Below are 23,219 nucleotides of genomic sequence, written 5' to 3'. Positions count from 1 at the left end.
GGCTCTTTCCAAGTACATATTGGGGCAAGCAAAATCACAATATAACCTACTGCAACAGTAAAACTGATGGCAACACAAAGCTGCAGCTGAGAGATGCAACATCAGAAGTTTCTGGTGATTTAAAAGACATGCAAGGACAGAACTGTAGCCCTGAAGTCAGTGCAGTGCTTGTTGCAGGACACTTTCCTGAAGTCAGAGGGAGAAATATTATGGAAAAGAAACTGTGTATTAAGGCTTCAGAAGCTAGCATCCACAAGGAAGAAATCCTTCATACCTTGCCTGCCATATCGCAGGGTCTCTGGCCATCTTCCAGATTTTGTCCCATCTATGGGACGAGCAACTCTACTACAGAGCAACCAGTGTAATGTTCTAGCTTCCTACACTGGAAGCATCTTTCAGAACATTGGGTTTTTTTCATGTTCATTATCGATACTCAAATAATGGGATAATTAAATTAATAAGCAGACTTGTTCTAAAGTTCTGATTTCATTTTTACTGTGGCCCCTCCCAGAAGGACAATGTCTGCAATATTGATTCATCCTGGATAACTAAGAAACAGGTAGTGAGAAGCAGGGTTAATTTTATATTTCTAAACTTCTAGTTTCATTATGTTGTACTGATGTGCCCTCTGGGTTCATAAGAATGACTAACCAGTGGAAGAAAGTCCTGTATTCTCTTCGCTCCAGGTAAATTTAAGTTGGTCCTGGTAGCTGTAGGAAAGTGAAAATTGCAGAAATCCAACTGGAAATGGGAGGAAAGGAATTTTTGGCAGATGAACACATCAAAAAGTTAATGCATTCAAAATATCCTGCAGAATATCCAGTTCACCATGCAAAAATAGGGCACGGATCCAGCATTTCTGAGTGGCTATATTCAGTCTGCACTTCAAAGTTAGTTTTCATTTTTGAAATTACTTCTGTCAATCAGCATGCAGTGGTGAATTGAATTTCGAGAGTCTGAAAGACAGAAATATGATCACAGCTGAAGAAGCAGGCAGATGCTGTTATTGAGAGTATGTTTTCCAATGCCTGAAGAAACTGAGGTGGTTAAAATGGTGTTACTAAGTTGAGCTGTAGCATCCAAAACCTACTTCCTGGGGCAATTGAGAATGGAAGGCATCTGTTAGCAGTCATAAAACCAAAATAAAGTGGGCAAAAGGCGAGTTTAACAGGCTGCAGGATAGGGACCAAGCTAAAGATTGTGAGGATCTCAGAACAAGATAAAAAAAGTTCTTAACAGAGGGTAAAAGAAGGTCATAGACAAGAAAAAAAATAAGAGTGTACAAGTAAATGCTTTTAATCACATGAAAGCAAGTTCTTATAAATGAGAGCATTTCAGATTATTTTCTGAGCAAATGTAACTTAAATTTATGGGGCAACCACACTTATATCTAATAATAAGCATTTTGTTACAAGAATTCTCAGAGATAAATTAAATGTCATCCTCAGTAGAGGGGGATCAATGTTTTTGAGCAGTAAAATTGAGTAGTATTTTCTACCAAGCAAAACATAAACATGTTATTCTTACGTATTGTGTGATTATTTCTGGAAAACTTAAGTTTTCCTGAATTTGAGCAATTAATAACTTCTCACAATGTTGAAAATCTCTTGGAGTTATTCTTCAGAGTAACTAAATATATATTTTATATATCTATTTTTTTACAAGATGTCAACAACGCTTCAGAAAGCAGCTGGGCGTGAAACCAAATATGTAAGTACTTTTATAATTACTCTGTATTTTATATGCAGAAATGTTTACTTTGTCTCCTGTTAAACAATACAGGGTAACTGCACAGACCTCTACTTTTGACATCAGATCTTGACTAACACAGTGAAGTGAATATATTACAGTGCTGGCAATTGAGACTTGAGATGTCTTCTCACTGTTGTAAATCCATCACGTCTGGAGTCTCTTCAGTGTTGTGTCTGTTGATAATTTTACCTGTATGAATATGATGTTGAAATTAATTTCCTCACAAACTTGTTTGTTGTTGTTTCCTTTAAGTATGGGGCAAAAGCTCAGCTATTTGGCAAACAGACTGTTATGGGTGCTGAAGGATGCATTTGTTTGGACTCAGCCTGCACTGTACAGGACTTGCTTTGGTAGAAGTCCTTTAGTTCTTGATTATCCATCAGAATTTGGGGTTGACCCAAACTTTTCAAGGTATAGAGCTGGCTGAAACCCCACAGTTTAGATGAATAGAAGCTTTTTTGTCACATACTCACACTTTCCAACATATGATGAAAATATCTGTATTGAGTAATTTGTTCAATTATTGAAACATTAGTCCCAGTTAACATTTTAATTCTCACTAGCACACACAGTTACTGCGTTTTACTTGCAATTCATCTAGTCATGTGGTGAGAAATCTTACTATTCATCATTCAGCACTTCTATTGAACCTCAAATCAAAGCAGTGCTGGCAAAGCAATAAAGGTCTCACAGTTTTATAACTGCACAATGCTTGACTGATTAATTCAGTTTTGCTTCTTGAATGTGCATATTTTATTGCATACTGTCATTTTTACTTGACAGATTGTGCTGTCTCATACTAATTAGGAAGAATATTGGAAGAGAGATTTTTAATGAAATAAAGGAGTGTACTTCAAAGGTAGTCTTTGAAAACAGAGTGCATTTAATACCACTCCAGTGCAGATCTCTAGCTCTCAAAACTGGAGCTGACATATACCATAAATTCAGGCATCCAACTTATATGTCTAGGGATACAGTTAGTTTCTCTTTGCTGGCATGGAAAATCACCCTTACAAACACTTTTATTTCTAATCTCCACTGGAACTTTCTAGATCAATGAAACAAATCAATATTTAAAAGCATGTCTGGGAGTAACACAGAGGATTATTGATAAGCTAACCTTTCCTATAAACTCTGCAAGCATGTTTAATTTTCTGTGTGTCAAAAAAGAGACCAGGGTCTCCAGGCTGTGCTGTGATGCCTGAACTTGGTGGATCCAGGCTCTCTTGGACTCTACCATTGCTGTACTTTGCAGCAGAGTCTCCTGAGGGATGTTTCAGGTGTCCCAAATAGCATCCATACATCACAGGTCTTTCCCTTTCTCTCACTCTGCTTCCTTGGTAGGACATACAAACGCTCTTTCTGTTGCAGCTAATAAACCAGGTGGTGGTTTGTCCTCTGGCCCTTAGGACAAGGGCACACTGAGGTGGTTTTCCACAGAGTTGTCTTCTCTTCCCCTCCCACTTCCCTCTCTCAAAGTGAGGCCCCCAACCCAGCACGAGACCCAGGATGTCTTTATCCCTTCAGCTCAACAAGAGCAACATGCTCCATGATGGTCATGATGGAAAACTGTCTGGAATAATGGCAGTTGTGGATCAAAGCATGCAAGGAAGTGTGCTGCCCATTTACTGGAAAGGACCTGTCCCTGAGTGAGCCTCTCTGTGTGCTGACTTTTGTTTGCTAGAGGAGGTATAGTTCAGAGGGCAACATTTCTTCATAGTAGGTACAACATGTTTGTTTTGAAACAAGGGGCCTACTTGGAGTCAATCTAACAGTGTCTCCAGTATAAATCAGGAACTGAGTATTGTACAGACATGTACAACAACATCAAATTGTGAGTAATGCCAGGAGGTCTGGAGTGACTCTCTGAGGTGTCCTGGAGTAATAATTTTTACCCATCTTTTTTTTCTTTCTTTTTCCAAATCTTTTTTTTTGCCTTTGGTAGGAGGCTTTTAGTTTATGCAACTGAATTAATTTTACTAGAAAGAATAAAAATATTAGTTTAGCAGTATAATTTTCTTAATCCTTTTATACTTATGTTGTCTAATATTGAGATGCTTGTCAAAATGTTGTTTTGAGGGCATTTTTTGTTAAAACAGAAGCTTTAATTTGTTCATGAGTAACACTGAAGTATTATTTATAACCACACACATATAAAGATATATGTATGCACACGTTATTGTATTGCTAATTACTTCAATGGGTTATATGGAGTAGTAGATATACAAATATGTTGAAATAGCCTTCCATTTATTAATTAAATGTCATAGATTTGCCTTGGCTTCAACTACTTTTTATTTTTTCACATACATCAGAGCCTTTTAGGAATGTAAATAACTGTGCAAGTAGCAAGGGAGTGTATAAAAAGTACGAAAGCATCGCTGACTTCAGTGAAATTACAGCAGTTTGTACCAGCTAACAAAGTACTATAGTTGTAATTTAATAACTTTTAAAACTGTGTGGTCTTTGATATGATCCCCTTCACCATTTTATAATAGTGCATATCTGTTGGCTGTAGGGATGATACCACTGATTTGGAATAATAATTCTCTAAATGAGAATTTCTCATGATTAATTAAAAAAATTAATGTCCATATTATTGATATTTTTGCAGGCCAGCCTTTACAAATCGGTGCCTATGGTAACAGAGAGTCAGATGGTATGTATGACACAACTCTGATACACTGTTTTTCAAAATTTGCACAAGCACTAAAGAATATTCATTATTAAATGCTTTCTTAGTCCTTTGGAAAAAACTACAGTCTGTATCTTCCTACAAAGCTGCACTGCATCTACAGATCTGCATTCTTTTTTTTCTGTACTGAATACACAGCTGTTTTAAGTAACTGTGAATCCTAACACTACATGTAAACCCATGGAACAAATGACAAACTAGAGTCTTGCTGAATCTTGACGTGTGTAACAGCAATAGAATCTGTTGCTGGTTCTAGAACTCTTTCAATATTCCACTTCTAAAATTTTGTTTATATGTAACAAGATTATAGCATCTATTTTCTTCTTATACACTGTTTTACATTAAAGCTGACTTAACTAGTGAAAAGCAAGGGTAAGATTAAAAGAAAGAGTGGTTATGCATCAGATGTTCATTTTAGCTGTCATCATAATTTAGTCTTGGAGCCAAACTTTCTGAAGAAGAGTCAGAAGAGAAGTCATGGAGCCTGTCCAAGTGACAGTCACTGCTGCTGAATGCTTAGGGAAAAAAAGGAGACATGGATGAGAATCTTTCCCGTTGTATTTCAGCTAATGGAATCTTAGGGACTTCCTGAGTTGATTTCTTCTGCCTAGTAATCTTTGACTACATCTTCTTTCATGATTTTTTCCAGTTATTTTTTGAATTTTATTATGTTTTGATATCTGTAACATTCTATAGCAATAGGTTTTACTTTTTAATTACTCATTGTGTAAAATAGTACTTTAATTCTTTGTTTTAAACATACTGCTTGACCTCAGTTCTTGTGCTGAAACAGCAAATAAGTTTCTTTCTTCACTTTCTAAATAATATTAATGATGTTCTAGGTGTTAACAATAATACATTACCAGTCATCTCTGTTTCATGCAGAAAATTAAAAATTGCTTAGTCACTCAAGTAGTATAGATACTGTCCCATATCATTGATGATCCTTGTTGGCCCTTTCTATATTTTTTCGGGTTTTTGTTTTTGAGACTGGGAGACTAAAGCCATAAACTGCTCTTGTATAGCTCTGAAACAGTGCTTCCTATTTACATGATGATGTGATAAGGTCCTTTTTTGCTTTTTCTATTCCTTTCTTAACAATTTTTAGTACTTTATTTAGTTCTTCTTACTTGTATTGAGCAGTAAGCCAATGTATGCATAGAACTGTATACAATAAAGCTAAGATATATTTCCTGAGTAGCAAGATAGAGTTTCTGAGTTAGATAGTTAGTCAGTGCAAGTGCAAATTTAGCATATAGTTAAGCAAAATGTATCAATGCTGAATTCAGTTGTTTTACCTGCCTTATATCATTCATTCACTCAGTATTGCAAGATCTCTGCAACTCTTTGCACTGATACTTTGTTTTTACTCCCCTAGTCAGTATTACCAGCAAATTTTGTCACCTTCCCAGCCACTCTTTTCTAGCTGATCTAGAAAATATCCATATCTATTTCATAGACCTTGCTGAAAGACCTTCACCAAAGCCTGTTCCAGACAGCATGGATGCACATCCACTAAACTTTATAATCTGTGATGCAGCCTCATTTTGTTATCCCTGGTCATGTGTTTAGGGATGCAGCGGAAAAAACCCCAAACACTGAGCCTCACATGGGATGGTCTGTTGCAATTGACCTCCTGTATTGTGTTTTTTATAGCAGTATAAAGTTTTTTGTACTGCTAATTTAAACATAACATACATCTGCTCTAACAGCCAGCTTTCTTAGATCAATAACTCTTCAAAATAACTGTAAGACTTGTCTGACATGAGTGCCCTTTCAAAACCCATTCCCTATTATTTGTTCAAATGTATACTAATTCTGCTCTTTAGTGTAATTTGTTCCTACTACTTTGCACAGCTTGAAATGTCACATGTATGGATTTGTGTGATTCCTGGTCTGCTTCATGGTTTCACACTGGAATTGCTTTACAACTTTATTTATTCCTTGAGCTTTAGTTGCTCATTTTACTTATTTGTTCTCAAATCTGTGTTATTGACACTGTACTTGAGACAGTTCCTCCAAAATATTTTTTTGACAGTGTGAGAACCTTCCTAAGTGTTCCTGTGGGGAAAGCTGAAGTGAGGAATCAATTTTCAGCCTTGATCTTCTCTTCTTCATGCATGTTTTTTATGCCTCAGTTATATCTAGTGGCCCCAGACATTTAGTTATGAGGAAATTTAGCAAGTTTTTCTTTCAAAGTCTTTTTTGGCCTAATGCATGACATTTTTATATTAAAGGCTAGATTTTTTTTCTTAGGTTCTCAACTTCCTGTCTTCAGAACCTTTTCCTCCTTATTCTTTTTTTCACTTCTTTGCACTGCTCTTTGAACATTCCAGTATTTATTGGTCTCTTCAAGTCTCTTTATAAGGTGATGCACAGCTTCTCTAAATGTTACTGTCTTAAGTAGCATTCCAGTCACTTATAACCATTTCATCCTTTTGGCAGTTCCTTTTTTCTTTCTTTTTTTTTTTTTTTTTTTTTTTTTTTTTTTTTTTTTTTTTATTTCGCTGGTTTTAAATTGCTATCACTATACTGGAATTCTTGTGCATGTTTTTTGTTCAGGCAGCAATGCTGTCTCTGAACACAGTGTGATTTCCATGAATGTTTCTTCAGTAGTTACATTTTGACTTAGAAATTGTGCAGGATTTATTATTCAACTAATTACTTCTCCTTTTGTGGATTCTCTGACTCACTATAGTAGAAGGGTTTGAACCATAATGATCAGCTAGTTTCAATGCCCCCGCTATGGGCAGGGACGGGATTGCAACTGGGACCTGACCCACCAGTTTCAGCAAGATCTCAGGGGCAACCAGTGTCATAATAACAGGAAAAAAAATCAGAGGTGAACATGGCCATACACCTGCCAATGAGAAATTCAGTCTTCTGACTTTTCATGCACGTATCATACAAGGCTCATTTTCATACAAAATACCTTCTGTTCCTGAAGGGGAGTGACTACATCCATACTGCCTATAGAGAGGCACCCTGGCCCAGCCTATAGCTTATTTCTGATTATGCACTTGTTGACCTGGGCCAAAACCATGCCAGGGAGCACCATGGCACTAAATCAGTACCCCTTATTATGGGTCAGCTCTGGAACTTGTGTCTCTGCCCTGTGTAATTTGTCGAAAGGGCTGTAAACATACCATGGCAGCCCAGTGTTACCATAACAGCCTTTACCATTTTTTAATGTCATTGTAGGAAGACCAACATTTTCCTTGGCAAAACTAAGTTTTAGCTTGTTTCTTAGCAGTGTCAGCTGATACAACTGCCATCAAGGAAAGAGTTCAAGTTTTAGTTTTGGATCAAAGATTTTATGTAGCTTCTCAGAAACCAATAAAGTATTTAGAATTCTGGTTGATATCTGTCACTCTGTTAGCAGAGTCAGACATAAACATATGACTCAGTCAGCACTTGAGTGCATGATTGTTGTTTGGAAAATGCTACCTTAAAAGCATTTCTACCTCATGCTTTTGGAAGAGGTTTCTTACATAAGGAGAGTAGCTTATCCTTGATGATTTCAGGTACCTCAATGGGCTTTTAATTGCATGGTTACATGGTGTGGAGGAGTGCTAGAAGGCCACAGGTCCTTTGTCTGCATAATGATGACTTGATAACAAGTGTACCTTTCATTTTTAGTTTTATATTTACCTTTCTGTTGAAAGCCAGACATTTTTATGAATGCTTTTCAAAAATGTTGATAGGAAAATAAGTATTTTATGGTGAGTCCTACAAAGATAAGTCATGAACTATGGACCATAAATTCATTAAATGAGCACTGCATCTTTCACTAAGTTGACCTTTGTAATGAAAAAGTTTTTGATGCAGCTTGGCAGTTATTACTCTTTAAAAACAATATCACTGCATGGTTGATTTTTTGCTTTCAGTTGCATTTTTTTCTTATTTAGGAGACAAATGGAAGTGCCCCAACCTGTTGAAAGGATGCAGGGGATAAAACACAAAGCTGAGGGAACATATTTTTGTTCCTGGACCTTGCTCTTACCAAGTGCATTGCGCTTCTCCCTGCCTCTGCCATGTTCACCCTGGGCACTGCTCCATCCTTTCCCAGGGCAGAAGCAGAGCACAAAACAGGAGGACATTTTCTGCCTCCTGTACCCTCCCCTTCAATGGACATCCCTCTTGCCTTATATGAGGTTCAACAAAGCCAATACCGGGTCCTGCCCTTGGGTCATGACAACCCCATGGAACACTACAGGTTTGGGGTAGAGTGGCTGGAAAGCTGTGGCACTTAGGGATATAGTTTAGTGTTGGACTTGGCAGTGCTAGGTCAATGGTTTGACTCGATGATCTTAGAAGCCTTTTTCAACTTAAATTACTCCATGGTTCTATGACTCTATAAAATCCAGCATGCAATCAGTAGTATTATTCCCCAGAAAGACTTTCCCCTAACCTGGGTGTAAGTTAAATTACAGCATCACATGTTGTCCTTCCTTGTTTCACAGTTAGTGTTTTGAGCAGCCCAGCGTGAAAGCAGATGTGTGGTTGTGCATAAAGTGTGACTTGAACTTATCAAGATGCAGCTGAACAGCCAGCAAAAAAACAGACAGCAAAACCCACAAACCATACTGAGCTACTGACACTCAGTAGCTATGAGGTTCTGTGCCTAAAAACAGCTCTTGCCTTTTTAGTCTACAATCTACATTAAAAGAAATCCAAGCAGCATGACACCTGAATAATTTTGATGGTGAAATATGTCATTAATAAAACTTCTAAAAATCTAGTGTTACGACCCGCCCCAGGAAAAGGGGAGAGGGGGGTAACTCAGGTTCCATCAAAAATTCCTTTGGGGTGGATTACAGCGAAACGACGCTAAATAATCGGTGTATGAAAACATATATGGATAAGATTTATTTTAACAATTTTGAATCAGTAGGTAAGATAACATTTTTAAGTGCTGTAACCTTTCTAGGGAGGAGAAAAATGCATAGGGGAGAGAAAGACAGGGTGAGAGTAAGGGAGAGCAAGAAAAAGAAAGAAGATGAGATAATCACCGCCCACTGGATCCAGCGATGTCTTGATCCGCAGGTGGTGGGGGGAGAAGGAAAAGCAAAAACCCCGCCAAACCCCCAAAGTCACCAGTCAAAATTCATATACTTAGCACCTCCCCCAGGGCGGGGAGCCGTCCCCATAGGTTGGCGTCCCCCTCTTTTGGCGCGGAGTCCACGAGGAGGGCGTGGCAAACTCAGCTCTTCCCGCCTTTTCGGGTCTTGACATCTTCTGCACTGAAGGAGGGGGGGGGGATGGGCCCAGTTGCCCACCAGAAAGTCAAAAGCCTGTAGAAGTCTCCCAGAATGCATAAATCATTAACTTTTTCAGTCTCTGACATCTAGTCAGTACAGTCCCACTGGAATTGACTTGTCTAAAAAATAATCTGTAAATCGTAAAGTATTTTATGTTATTTTTCTTCCATCTCTTCTCTCCTGGGTGTTCTATGGGTCAAGACAAAACCCGGTGTCATTCGTCCTGTGCTGGTGAAAGGAAAGAGTGCACAGCAAAAGGAGGAGCCCTATCAACCTAATCCTTTTAAAAAGTACCTTGAAGAAATCAGTGATCAAGGTATTGAGCAGGTGAGTAGCTTTCACTCTGAAGGATTTTATAGCTTCAGCTAATTTCCTTAAAGAAGAAGGAATAAACATAGATCCTTGTTTTGTCCTGGTCTCTTCTTTTATTTTGCAAAGTTAGATGATTCCCCAAGGGGCACCTGGCTTCTTAAGGGAAGTCTTCAAGCTGGGGGTGGGCAGCTGGGCTTTCTACGGGGACTTTTTTTTCTGGTGATGTAAAAACCTGTATGTTGAGGAGAGGACCTCTTTATGATGTCTGTAGGAAACACTGTAATAATAGTAAGTTGAAATCTTGTGCCTCCCTGTCAAGCAGGTGTCTAGATCAGATCTATTAGAAAGTGCTTCTTTCATTTGGGGCCCAGACCTGAATCTTCTCTAAAGAGAAGTGACAGCAAGGACTGGGCAAGGTTCACTCTTCCCTCTCCAAGGAAGACTGAAGAGGAGCCCCAGTGTGTTTCCAATGTCACTCCCCAGTGCATAGTCACTCCCCACACGCATGAACCCCAAGGTTCATATCCATGTTCCTCCACTGATTGAGGGTACAGTTCGTCTGCCACATACGAGAAGCATTAATGGGCAGCCTGTGGGGCAGTAAAGATGCTCTCTTCACCCACAGCCCTCTGCATGAAGCCATAGGATCACTTTGCAAAAACACATCTTGAACTTTGCTGACCTGTATGAGTTCTTATCTTGGAGAAATCCCAGATAAATGGCTCTGACAGCCTTTTCTCGTACATTTATATTTGTGTGCATTATTGCCAAATAAACCTTAAATGTGATACATAATTCAAATGTCCCTGCTTATTAAGCTATCCAGTATGTTCCAAATTTTCCATCTGGATGGAAGCAAAATGAAACCAATAGTCCTGTTGTCAGACACAGTGTGAATAAAATACCATTATAATTGAATTTCTCTTACTCCTATGCCTCTCTAATCACACTAGAAATTTTAGCAATGGCAGGCCTCTGCAAGAGAATTTAATTAAGATTTTAATTTTAGTTCTTTCCTCCCCATAGCTTTAATTTGCTGTAGAAAAATCTGAGTTTCTCAATGGTATTGCAGCAGTACAAATAGAGAAGAATTAATTGTAGTATGAGTAGATTCCAAGAACACATATGAGTGGCATCAGGAGGTTTCTATAGAATGTAGACTTTACATGAAATATAAGAAATACAAGAAAAAAAATGAATTAAAATAGTGATTTACAATTTGACTGAACTTTTGAGGTTGACTGTGAAGATTTGAGTTCAGAGATCACAGGTGAGTTGATAGTGCATTACTCATGCTCTAACTTACTGAAACCTTTCTGATGCCAAGGTACAGTGCTGACATTTGCCTGGAATGAAAGAGCAGGAGAGCTGACCTGGAGCTGTTGCTAGAGAGCTTCTTCCCTAGGCCACCTCAGTGGAGCCTTCCTGCAAAGGCAGGGGCAACTCATACCTCTGGGCACTGATTCTGCTGGCTATAGTTTTGCTGATGAAAGAATGATGTAGTCATCAAACTTCTTCTTTTCAGGCAAATACAAACCTAGAGTTCTTGCCATAGCTTGAAGCATTTTGACATTTGAAGCTAATTGAAGAAACCAATCAACTTACACTTTATAAATTACTTGTGGTACATATTGAAGTACTGAAGTACTGAAGTCCATTAATCAGTGTGGTTGTTACCAAAAAAGCCAAAATTATTTCATATAAAAGTTACATATTAAAATGAATGAAAAAAATCATGCACTGACTTTAATAGACAGAAAAGGTAATTTTACAGTTAATATGTTCAATTTTTCTTCTTTTATTTAAAAGAACATTGTTGTGTGCTTTATATTGTTGATAAATTGATATTTTTATTCTAACCTGAGTAATGTTACAATTTGCTGTAAAGTACTTGTTATTTTAGAAGATCTCTATTAAGACATCTTTGTTCTGAAAAAAAAGTAGTGTGACTTGTATTCAGATGGATTCACTTACTTAACAGAAACTGGTTTTGTTTGTATGTGATTCTAGTGGTGGTCTAGCAGGACAATTAATAATACAATCATATCCAGATCTAGGGAAAACACTAAAGTGCTGAAGAAGACAGCATATGCTTTTAATTTCTGCTCTTGCCCCTCGGAGTAGGTTTATGGTGCTAATATAAGTTCCTTGTGAGTGGAGGAGACTCGGGTGCCCACATGAGAATGTTCACAATCTTACAGCACCTGTGAAACTCTCCTGGGGGGTTTTAGTGTCTGTAAGAGTGCTGCAGCACTGACTGTGGGACTGGGCTAGGTGCCCAGACAACAGCTTGAAAATTGCTGTGACTGTCTCTAACCACTGGGTTTTTAGGCTTTAAAGACACTCATTCTCCCTCTTCACTTGCTCTCAGTAAGTGAATATTTTTGGCTGCACAGTGGATGACTTCCAGAGAGGGAGAGGTGTTCCTACCAATGTTGCCCCCAAATCAGGTAAATTTATTGCTTTCATGGGATATACAAGCTGGGAATTAAAACTAGGAGACTAGGAGCTACAGTCAATGCTTGCTAAACTCTTATTTGAGGACAACTGGGTTAGCACCACCACTTCTACAGAGAGCAGAATGCTTAGCTCCTAGTCTCCTAGATCTTGTCACAAGTTTTCTGGTTCTTTAGATCAAAAGGCATAGCACAGGGAAGTTTCTGGTCTAAACTCAGCCAACCAAGTCAGTGAGAACTCAGGATGTATTGTGTCAACAACCTTGACAAAAACCCAAGTGTGAGATGTGTGCCAAAATCTTTTTTTTTAAAAGTATTTTATCCTTTAGGTGCAAAAAGAATGTACATATTGCGTTTTTTTTGGCCAGAAACACTATTAATTACTGACAACTTAGAGCAGTGAAGTATATTGTGTATGCACCTTCACTGGTTTAACTCTTAAATGTCTGAAAAGGTTTGTTAGAGTCTTATTGAAAAGCCTGGAGTGCTCCTGCTAGTTCACAGATAAGGCAAAGTTTCTGTTGTACCTCTCAGACACTGTTTTCATATTGGTTTTGGTCCCAGTCCACCCTCTCATAAAATGTCCCAAATGTGGCTGTTTTATCCTAGCACAAGATCCTTCAGGGCTTTACTTTTCTGTCACTTGAGCATCAGTTGAGCAGCAGGAGGGAGATGCACTGGACCCCAGTCAAAGTATAACTGGTTCAATGGGACACCTACAGCAGGTTTTTGTGTGTGCACTTTCATGCCAAGTATTGGCATGAAAGCTGAGTACCTTTTCTGGTGAATCATCAAGACCTATGAAATGTAAAAAAGGTGCACTTTGCTTTCTGCCCAAACTAACTTCTTTTTTGCACCCATTAATCTGTTTCTGTTTACTTTTGGTTTTTGGTTGGTTGGTTTTTTGCTTTCTTTTTCACTGAAGCCTGCTTTCCTACACCCTCTGTATCCAACTAAACTGATTCCTCCAACTAAGTCCCCTTTGCATTCTCCATCCATCTCCCTCACTGACTGTGTAAACTCTGGACCTTTTAGCTACTGGTCTTCCATCACATGTCATGTTCACAACAATTCTTGTAGCCCTTACAGACACAACTCTTTGTACAATAAGGTGAGCATCAAGTGTGGTGTGATTCAAGAGGTTTGTCAGACTTTTATTATTTTAATTCTAGGCAGAATTGAGCTGAGTCATTAAGATTCAGTATTGGCAGGTCCTCTGGGAGATGCATCTCAAACAAGCCTGTGTCTCCAGGGATTTCCTGGAAATATTACAGCTTCTCCTTTCCCTGGCACAGCTTATGTGAGATCTTTCCTCCTCCAGACCAGCTAGGACAGAGCTCCCATGACTCTTCATTCAAACTATTTCTTCTCCAAAGGAGGAATAATCTATTTCATCCCTCAGGCTCAGTTTGCTTTTAACATTTACCCACATTAAAGTGATGGGGTATTTCTTTTTTTCTTGGGGAGTGAGCAAAGGGAGCATAACCTGAGAGAAATACGGGCTTTTCCAGTGGCTCTATCTGTCATCCTGACAAGCAGTTGTCTCTTACCAGTACAAAGGGCATCACCTATGATTCTATGATTCTATGTTATTGCTGACATTCTTCTCTTCTTTGAAACAACAGTGGAGAATTTAGACAAAAACCTCTGTAATCCAAGGTGTGTGGGTAACAGGGCTGGCTAATGAGCTCTGTAAGGTGAACACTGTGCCCTGTGTCTTAACTGAAGTTTTTTTGAAGAGCAGCTGGTACAAGGTAACTCAAGAGGGCCCCTGCCTGGTGTTAGAAAAGTGTCAGTTGTGGAAGTCCATAGAAGATGTTGTTTGGAACCTCTCAGACACATCCCTTCCATGTCCTCTTTTTCTAACACAGTCTGCAAATGATCAGGCCTTGGTGCCAGGAGAGATTATCCCAGTTTGAGATTTACAGCCTGTTTTGAGATGCAAGAGGTTAAAACCAGTCATTAGGTACTGTTTCTTTAGGCTACATCATGGTTTCCTCACCAGATAGCATTTGATAGACTGGGTTTGGTTCAGTTTAAATTTTTACTGAACTGGGCTGATATGTTTACTTAGGCAGCAATGATTTTATGATCAAGTGTTTTTTGACAAGTTTCCTGGTTCATTGAAGGGCATTCACATGAACAAGCAAATAGTTCCTATGACCACTAAAGCCATTTTTTTATAATCAAAATGGGTGTTTGCTGTTGCTAATGAAAACAATGCTAGAAACTCGGAAATTTGAATAGAAAAGGGAATAAGTCAGGGAAAAGTTGTCTGAAGAAAATTAAGATAGTGTAATTTTTTGGTATATCATGTTAGCTGTTCTTTTTGGAAACAGGGTAACCAGATGTCAATACTGGGCTAGCTTAATACAAACAGAGGTTTATTTACCCCAAAAGTAAATATTCCTCAGTTGTAATTTTTAATGTTTTTGTTTGGGTCTCTAATATTAATATTCTTCAATAACAAAAGGATGATTAATTTTGATTTTTTTCACATGATCAATATTTAACATTTGAGTCAATATATGTTGGTAAAAATCCTGACAATATTTGCCTATTATTTCCTGCACCACCCAGCTACATTCTGAGCTATTAATGCTTTTAAAAAGAAATTATTTAATTTATTGTCATAAATAATTGAAGTGGCAGAAAACACAGTACAGCAAACACAGTATCAGATGTTGAGATTTCAAACAATTAGACCCTTTCTGTAAACAACATCCTGACAGCATGCGAATTTTTTTCCATTCTCAACTATACCTGCACCGTTATTTCTGTAAATTCCCCAAAGTTCTCCCTCTCCACTCCACGTCTCTTAGGATAAGGGATGATATGCAGTGTGACTCGCTGTATCTTCAGGCATCCACTAAACACGTGGTCAGTGTCCGCATGGTCACTCTATACCTGTTACCCTTCTAATTATGTGTTGTGTTTTGCTTCATGTTCCACTAGAGGGCAAAACCTGCTGGTATAAATTCTTATAACCATTCTAAATATGTTATAAGTACAGTATTGAGAAGGGACAGGAGGTCCCAGTGGATGAAGTTGTTATTCTTCACCTGCACTTTTGTTAAAAAATTACCTATAACAAGTGTTCCTGCAGAAATGGGAAAAACCAGAATGACCACCTGTGTCTTACATTAGTGAGACTAGATATGGTGAGGTCCTAAACCTAGGATCATTTCATTTGTTGGCTTAGGGTGTAAGAAAATGACAGCTATTTCTATCTGAAATGCTTTATTGGAAGGGCACTGTGGTGGTGTTTAGGCAGCCTTGACTCCATGCCAGATTGTTTTTGTTTGAAGCTCTACCAAGTACCTGAATCTCCCTAGATGATGAAATTACACAGATGAAGCCAAAAGATAGACTTTGCAGGTTTTGTAGATTATAACTGTTCAAACTGATGAAATCCATAACTTGTGTCCCAAAGCACTTCACAATGTGGTTTTAGCTTTGATGGGAGGAGACAAGGTATTGTGGCTCTCTCCTTGTATCTGTGAATAGGCTGTTTCTGAAATAAAAATGTTTCCCATTTAAGTGAGCTGATTCTGTTCCTACTTGCCTTGTTATCTCTCCTTCCCCACTCTCTCCTTCCCCCCAGCCAGAGGTGCTGCTGCTCTTATTTAATTCCTTGATTCTGAATAATTATGAGTTAAACTTCGTATAGTTAAAAAACTCCCTTTCCTTTTGATTGCAACAAAACAGCTTAGGAAGATGAACTTGAATATATCTATTGCAGTGATTGAGAGCCTGAGGTAACATTTAGCTCTGTGGTTAACTCCAAAGCATGCTTCTGATGGGAATCCCTCCAGCCTCTGACAGAAGACTGTGTAAAGTGGAAGAGCAAAACCCTCCACCTGGAATACTGTGTCCAGTTTTGATCTCCACAATTCAAAAAATATGCAGACTGGTGAGAGTCTACAAATGGGCCACAAAGATGATCAAAGGGCTGTAGAACCTGACCTATGAGAAAAGATTGAAGGAGCGAAGTCTTTTTCCCCTGGAGATGAGAAGGCTCAGCTAGGACCTCATCATAGTATCCCAGTACTTAAAAGGTAGTTACAAAGGGGACAGAGGCTTTCTCTTCACAGGGAGCCACATGGAGAAGACAAGGAACATTGGGTACAGCTTGCAGTAGGAGAGGTTTCATGTTGTTATACAAAAATATTTTTTTTACAGTGAGAGGAACTAATCATTGGAAAAACCTCTTCAGGGATGCGGTGGAGTCCCCATCACTGGAGGTTTTCAAGGTGTGTTTGGACAGAGTGCTAGGTAACCTCTCCTAGGCTCTCTTTTCCACAAAAAATTGGATCCTTCCAACCCATGCTGATTTATGATTCTATGATTCATATGGAGACACAATCGATGTAAGTATGTGTCAGGGCAGAGACCACTAGATTGTAGGAAACCTACCATCATTTTGAAGAATGACCTGCCCTAGTGAAGAGTCAAGGAATGAGTGGGTGTAACTCCCTCAGCTGGGGACAGCCTCTAGGTCTCTACTGACTTTCAAAAGTGCCTTTTCTTTCTGACATCAAGGGCTGAATACATGATTTATGTACACTCATGTGAAAATCTCCCTGTCAGTTAAATATTTACAAACACATCCTTTGAAAATGGATTGGAGGGAACTGGCTTTTTTGCATAAAGTATGAGAAATATTAAAAAAATACCATTTCTATCTGATCAGACGTCACTTATAACAGTAGCAGAGAACAAGTTCTCTTTAATGTCCAACTTTGGGACTAAGCTGATCCAGTCTTTTTCCTGGACCTAAATGGAGTTTTCTTGAAATCACTAAATGTAGTTGTGCTGAAAGTGTCAACCTTCCATAACCACTTGCAGGTCTCCAGTCTCATAGGTAAGCAGAATATTTAAAGGGAATCTTTATTATTTTTTAAATTAATCAGTGGTGTTTACCTCATCATCCAATCTCCTACTCATTGGAGTTTATATTTGATTAATGGCAGCATAGTGGGAATTAACATTCTGTGAATACAGCAGCCTTTCAAGGTTGCCATGGAAAAGCACTTTTCTCCCAGACATCATCCCAGCTACTTTTATTTCTAGAAGACCATTTCTTTCTCTCTTTTGAACTTTGATATTTAGATGTTGTACTTGTGTAGGTGTATTGTGGTTGATCAATCTTCTTCTGTGTTCCAGAACAATTGCTTTAGTGTAGAGGTAAACAAGTCAGCTCTTTAGTGCTGTGCTACAAATTGGACCTCCTCGTTGGGAATTTACTAATACTTAATATTTCTGTGTCTCCTTTGCATATTCTTTTATGGCATTTCTTGGGCTTAGTGAGTTATTTTAATGATATCATACTTAGGTGACATTTCTATCTCTTTTAACTTGATTTGATAATGCCTTTAGAAAATGCATCTAGAGTTCCTGCTCAGTTGATCTTTACAGAAAGGCATTTCTTGTGAAGCTCTTTAGAAAGATCATAACTTGGTAATCAATTATTTTCTTCAAAAGCATTGAATTAGCTGCAGAACTTGAAGGTGTCTTAGGTTCAACAGGAGACCCAGCAACATGCACTTAACGTGGAGGTGCCCTAACTCTGGCACTGCCTGGAATGAACTCTGTCACCCACTTCTCTGGAGGCAGCTCTTCCAAAGGAAAAAAAAGGAATTGATGATTGTGTCACTCCTTCTGGTCTGTGTAGTTAGGAAAGTTTGAGAGCCTTCCTATCCCATTTCCTCTAGGAGAAGCTGTTGATAGTAGGACCCTAGTATTTCTTTGGTGTATTTGTGTTAATTTAAAAAAACATATACACAAAAAGTAGTTTTTTCTTGAACGCAGTAGGATCAAGCCCCAGCAGGCACTTTCTATGCTTAGAAATGGAAATATGCTTCCTAGTGAATGCCTAGAAGTGTCCAAGTTTGCTCTTGGAACAAAGAGCATAGTTCCAAGAGCTCTTGGAACATAGTTACAGCCACTTATGTTTCTTTTCGTCTTTTCATTTATATAGGCTGTCTCTGCTGGGACAGATTAAACCAGTCTTAAGCCCCAAAAAGTGCTTTAAAATGCTTTGTCTTCATTCTTAGAAGTCTCTGCATAATATAAAATTTGAGTTCATCCTTATCCCTGGCTTTCAAGGGTGATTGCATCTAGTTTCTGCATGGTGCATTTCAGTCAGACATTTTTTGTGCAATAAGCATTATCAAATATAATAGAAATTCTGGCCCTAGTTAGCAACTAATTTCTGAGTCTTACTTTAGCCTTCTATATCTTCAGGGGAACACGTTTTAGGAGAACAACCAAAGGAAACACAGCAGTCCAAACGCTACAACGCTTCTAATGTTTGCTTTTAATGTCCATGTTTGTTTGTGAAGGAGATTCTATGGCAGATCACATGGTGATGGGGGCAAGCTTGTTTAGCTTGGAGTCTGTCTCTGATGCTAGAATCCTGATTCATGACTGGATTTGGATTTGATACAAGTCCATTTCTGTAGGAATTCTTTAACAGTAGAAAATGGAATGTTAAAAAATGTCTATTAATGATTCGGCATATGGGAACTGCAACCTGGGGACACAACCTTTGCTCATAATATAGTAAAAAGACAGAAGACAAGATTACAAAGAACAGAAGCAACTGAGAGGTAAAGGTTGTTATTAACAGCAATAGCAGAAATGTATAATTGAGTAAAAAATATCGAACGAGATTTGGAGCATGTGTAACCTGTATGAGAAACAAAAATAATACTTGTACACCTCTTACTGAAGACAGGGAGAAAGCAAAACTTGAAGGAAAATCATATTTAATGAAAATTATGCCCAAACACTCAGAGCTATGAGAACTTTGTATCTTAGACCTCACTGAACACAAATGTTTCTATGCAATATCTCGCTGCTTTTTTAGATTGTAAAAAACACTATTCAGGTATCGAGATATACTGCAAGTATTGATATAATGTGTACTCTGAAATATGATCTTAATTCACTGCACTTTCAGATAAAAGTATAAAATATAACTAGTTCTGGTGAAATTCCAAGTATGTACTTAGAGCTTGAATTAAAGAAGCCAGTATTTATGGATTTACAGAGATGTTATGAACTAGCTCTCTCTTTTTCTCAGTTAAACACTGGCTATAATATTAGTAGTTATATTATAGGCAGAATATGATCTTAATACAAATTTTAATATAGTAGGCAACTGTTACACATGTACACTCTTAAAGATTCAGTCAAAGTTTGTCATTTGCATTTAAAGTAACTAAGGTCAAAGGTCTCTGTTGCATCAGAAGCTTACTCAGAAAATAGAGCTTATTCTGTTTTGCAGCTAATCTGGTAAGAAAATATGTGGGGGAAAGCCAGCTCTGAAAATTAAATCAATTCATTTCACACTCTCACCTGTAAAGCAGTTAAAGTTCTTTGGCTGTTATCATTCAATGAACAATGAGCCCCTTCCTTGGGCCAGGAAGCATCATCAGTTCTAAGAAATGACTCAGTTTCTGTGAGTTTCATAAATAGTTCACAGCCAATATTCTGAGGGAAATTTCAAATACTTTTGTTGTCAGAAATTCTGACATTTTCTTTCTAATACACATAAAAATTTGAAAGCATTTAAATACTCCAGAAACCAATGTATATAATTTGGGTTATATGAGCTAACTCAAAGCAGATAGTTCTAATCCATGTAGTTAGAAGATGTTTGTCTTCTCTGCTGCCTTACCCTATGGATGTGTATGTTGCGGTTCTCATGCTTGTGGTCTTCATTATGGGCCTGGAACCCTTGCTGGCCACCAGCTCCCATAATCACCTATAGTGAAATTAGCCCTGCAAGGAACTGTAGTCTTCATTAGTCCACAGTAGAAATCAGAGGCTCTTACCATGATTGCCACAAAGTGCACTGATTGTGAAATACATTTTAATATTTTATGGAAGTGTTCCAAAGTGAAACATCCAGGACAGAAAACACAGTGTTCTAGTTACAGATGAGTTTTCTTAACATTAAATTCTTAATTTTAATTTTCCAAATTACTAGTGAGAACTTGCAAGGCAAATCAAAATATGTTGCAGAAAGCTTCGTTTTTCTGTTGCTAGTATTTTTCACTGAAAAATCATTTTGACAGAAAATCCCCAGTCAAATACATCACAGACTGGCCCTGCATGTGAAGTTTAACTTTGTCTGGAAGAAGGCAGCCCGAGGAAAATTGATGCACTTCTTATGTGCATTTCCCTCCCACTCTACTTATAGATCAGGAATCCCTACTGTAGCTCCTCCAGCCTCTGGTATTCTCCAGTATTAGGTTGCCTAGAGCAGTTGTGGATGACCCACCTCTGGAAGTGTCCAAGGCCAGGCTGGATGGGACTTTGAGCAACCTGGTCTAGTGGAAGGTGTCCCTGTCCATGACAGGGCAGTTGGAACCAGATGATCTTTAAGGTCCCTTCCACCCAAACCTTTCTATGATTCTTTCAGTCTCAGCACACTCTGGTGTCCTCCAGGCCTGTTCCTGGTGAGAACTTATCAGGGAACTATGTTTGTGTGGTTCCAGTGCCTTGAAACAGTTTTGAGATCTTCAAGACAAAAATGCATGGCTACAGTAGTGTATAATAACAATTTGCATGACTTTGAGGATGTTCTATTGTATAAGTGTCTCAAGGCACATTATAAATCTATATTGTGATCACCGTTTCTACTTTTCCTTTTATAGAGAAGTGAAAGATGCAAAAGAATTGGTGCTTAACCGATGGAATCTTTGAAATAAATTTTATACTGTGTCGTTTTAAAGAGACAAAAGACTTCATAATCATAAATTACCCCTTTATATTATATTATTTTCTTTCCCCTTAGCTCAAGGTAGTCCTTACTCTGCTGCTGTGGGTGTTTTATTGATACATGAGATTTCATCTTCTTGTACTCAGACAAAGTGGATATCCATAAAACAGTTTTATAAAAATATTTGCTTGTTATGCATGTCTAAATAAATATTTTCAGCCTTTGAGAAATTAGTAATTTTGCCTATTGTAAACAAATGTATCTGTGCTTAATAAGAGTCTAGAGTACCTAATTTATTTTCAAAGGGGATTCAAGACTTAACAGAGTAGTTTGAAAGAATAGGGTAAATGTGAATGTTCTCTGGTTACTATAGTTGAAATATTCTAATTTCTTATGTGTGTTATCTCTCACTGGTTCCAGTTTTAAACCTGTACCTCAATTAGCAAAGGTTGCAGACCCTCTAGAGAGACTTAGATTAATGAAAAAGGTCTTAAATTGAGAACACTTTAGAAAGCTTTATATTAGTTCAGAGGCAGCTGTGATTCATAGCATAATAAAGGTAAACTGACCTTTTAAAGGCAAATATGTCTTGCTGATTACAGAACTAAATGAACAAAGGTCTAACGAAGATGTTATATAATCACCTCTTTTCTAAGCCTTGACTGAATCTGTAAGAGGTTATTTTGGCCAGGTATGTAGTTTCCCTTTGAACTTACATGCTGCAAATACTTATACATTGTAAAGATATTCTGCTCTCCTCAGTACAAATTTGCAGCTAGAAATGCAGATTTAGTTTGCTCTTTCATTGTTCTTAGAAATAATAAAGAAAATGTCACATTACCAGAAAACTGAGTAATATCTAGAAAAGTTAAGTATTATAGATTAACCTTGTAATAGTAATGCAGAGTTTTGTAACTGTCAAAGGAAACAAGAATAAAAACTAAAAAAGAAATATTCATTTCCCACCACCAACAGACACAATCCTTTCACATTTGCAGATGGAAATAGGTTTTCTTGCCAGCTGCTTTGACCTGAAGATGAAAAACTGCCAGGGACAGAACTTGATGAGGTTTCACTACACAACACAGCCATAAAAAGTACATAGTCCAAGTTGCATTCAGATCTTGTGGACATAGCCATATTCCTATATGACTTTGAGGGATGATAGTCACACAATGTTTAGTAAGAAAGGGTTAATCCCACCTCATTCTACCTGCTTCATGTTCTGGTAGTTTTAAGTTGACTATGTGGTGTGCATTCAAGAAAACAAAAAATCTTATTTTTAAGGAAAAATCAGGAAGGAAGGAATAAGATTCTGTAGCCTCTTGATTAAGGGGCATGAGAGGGAATAGGCATGAGAACCTACAGCAGGGCTGACACATTTCAGGTTATATTGACATGATATAAATAACACATATAACTGTTTTTTTAGGATGAGGTCACTCAGGCCAAGGTACTCAGCTCCTTCGCAGGTGGAAGAGGCAGAGCTGTATGATTCCAGGGAAAAACCCAACACCCTCCTTTCAGGGACTTGCAAGACTAAATGTTATTTCAGCAGCGCAGCACTTGGCTTATGTCATCCATATTCACTAAAGTACTACATAAAGTTCTTTATAAATGAGCCATATGTGACTTCATTAAGACTAGACACATCTGACTGTAGAAAGTATATACTCTTTTATGACAACTTCAAGGGTTTTATGTCAGAGAAGCCTTTTGAAAACAGAGAGAACTGTACACTGTTAGTTTTTTTTCCAAGTCTTAAGCATGTACTAACTTTTTTCTTCATTTCTAATCAGTGAATTCCTTGTCTTGTTTCAATTAATCTTCTCCAAAGTAATCAATGTTAACGGTGTCTGTCCAGAAAATATAGATTATTTTTCCTCTCTATGGAGACTGTCATTCATATTGGCTCTTTAGTTTGAAAAGATGACACTATCAAAATAAAGGAAGCAAATGTATTTCTTGGACAAAAATTACTTTTCCCAGGTCTAAGGAGGGACTTGAGACCT

General features: G+C 37.9%; 1 protein-coding gene and 1 long non-coding RNA gene across 12 annotated transcripts in view; one reads left to right on the top strand and one right to left on the bottom strand.

Annotated features, from left to right (window-relative positions):
• LOC135412012 (uncharacterized) overlaps positions 1-23,219 on the bottom strand; it is a 175,828-nt gene that overhangs the window by 75,299 nt on the left and 77,310 nt on the right. The window lies entirely within an intron of this gene.
• MLIP (muscular LMNA interacting protein) overlaps positions 1-23,219 on the top strand; it is a 105,195-nt gene that overhangs the window by 70,186 nt on the left and 11,790 nt on the right. For all 9 annotated transcript variants that reach the window (XR_010429457.1, XR_010429456.1, XM_064650331.1 and 6 more), the window contains 3 exons: positions 1,666-1,710; positions 4,367-4,411; positions 9,910-10,035. Coding sequence is in view for 7 of the 9 variants with exons in the window: in XM_064650331.1 (XP_064506401.1) it covers positions 1,666-1,710; positions 4,367-4,411; positions 9,910-10,035 (216 nt within the window). In the remaining 2 variants the exon portion in view is untranslated. The remainder of the gene's footprint in view (positions 1-1,665; positions 1,711-4,366; positions 4,412-9,909; positions 10,036-23,219) is intronic.

The sequence above is a fragment of the Pseudopipra pipra genome, chromosome 3 (genome assembly GCF_036250125.1).
Source record: "Pseudopipra pipra isolate bDixPip1 chromosome 3, bDixPip1.hap1, whole genome shotgun sequence".
In the NCBI taxonomy this organism is placed as follows: Eukaryota; Metazoa; Chordata; class Aves; order Passeriformes; family Pipridae; genus Pseudopipra; species Pseudopipra pipra.
Note: the sequence above shows the minus strand (reverse complement) of the source record. Positions and strands in the feature narration are given on the sequence as shown.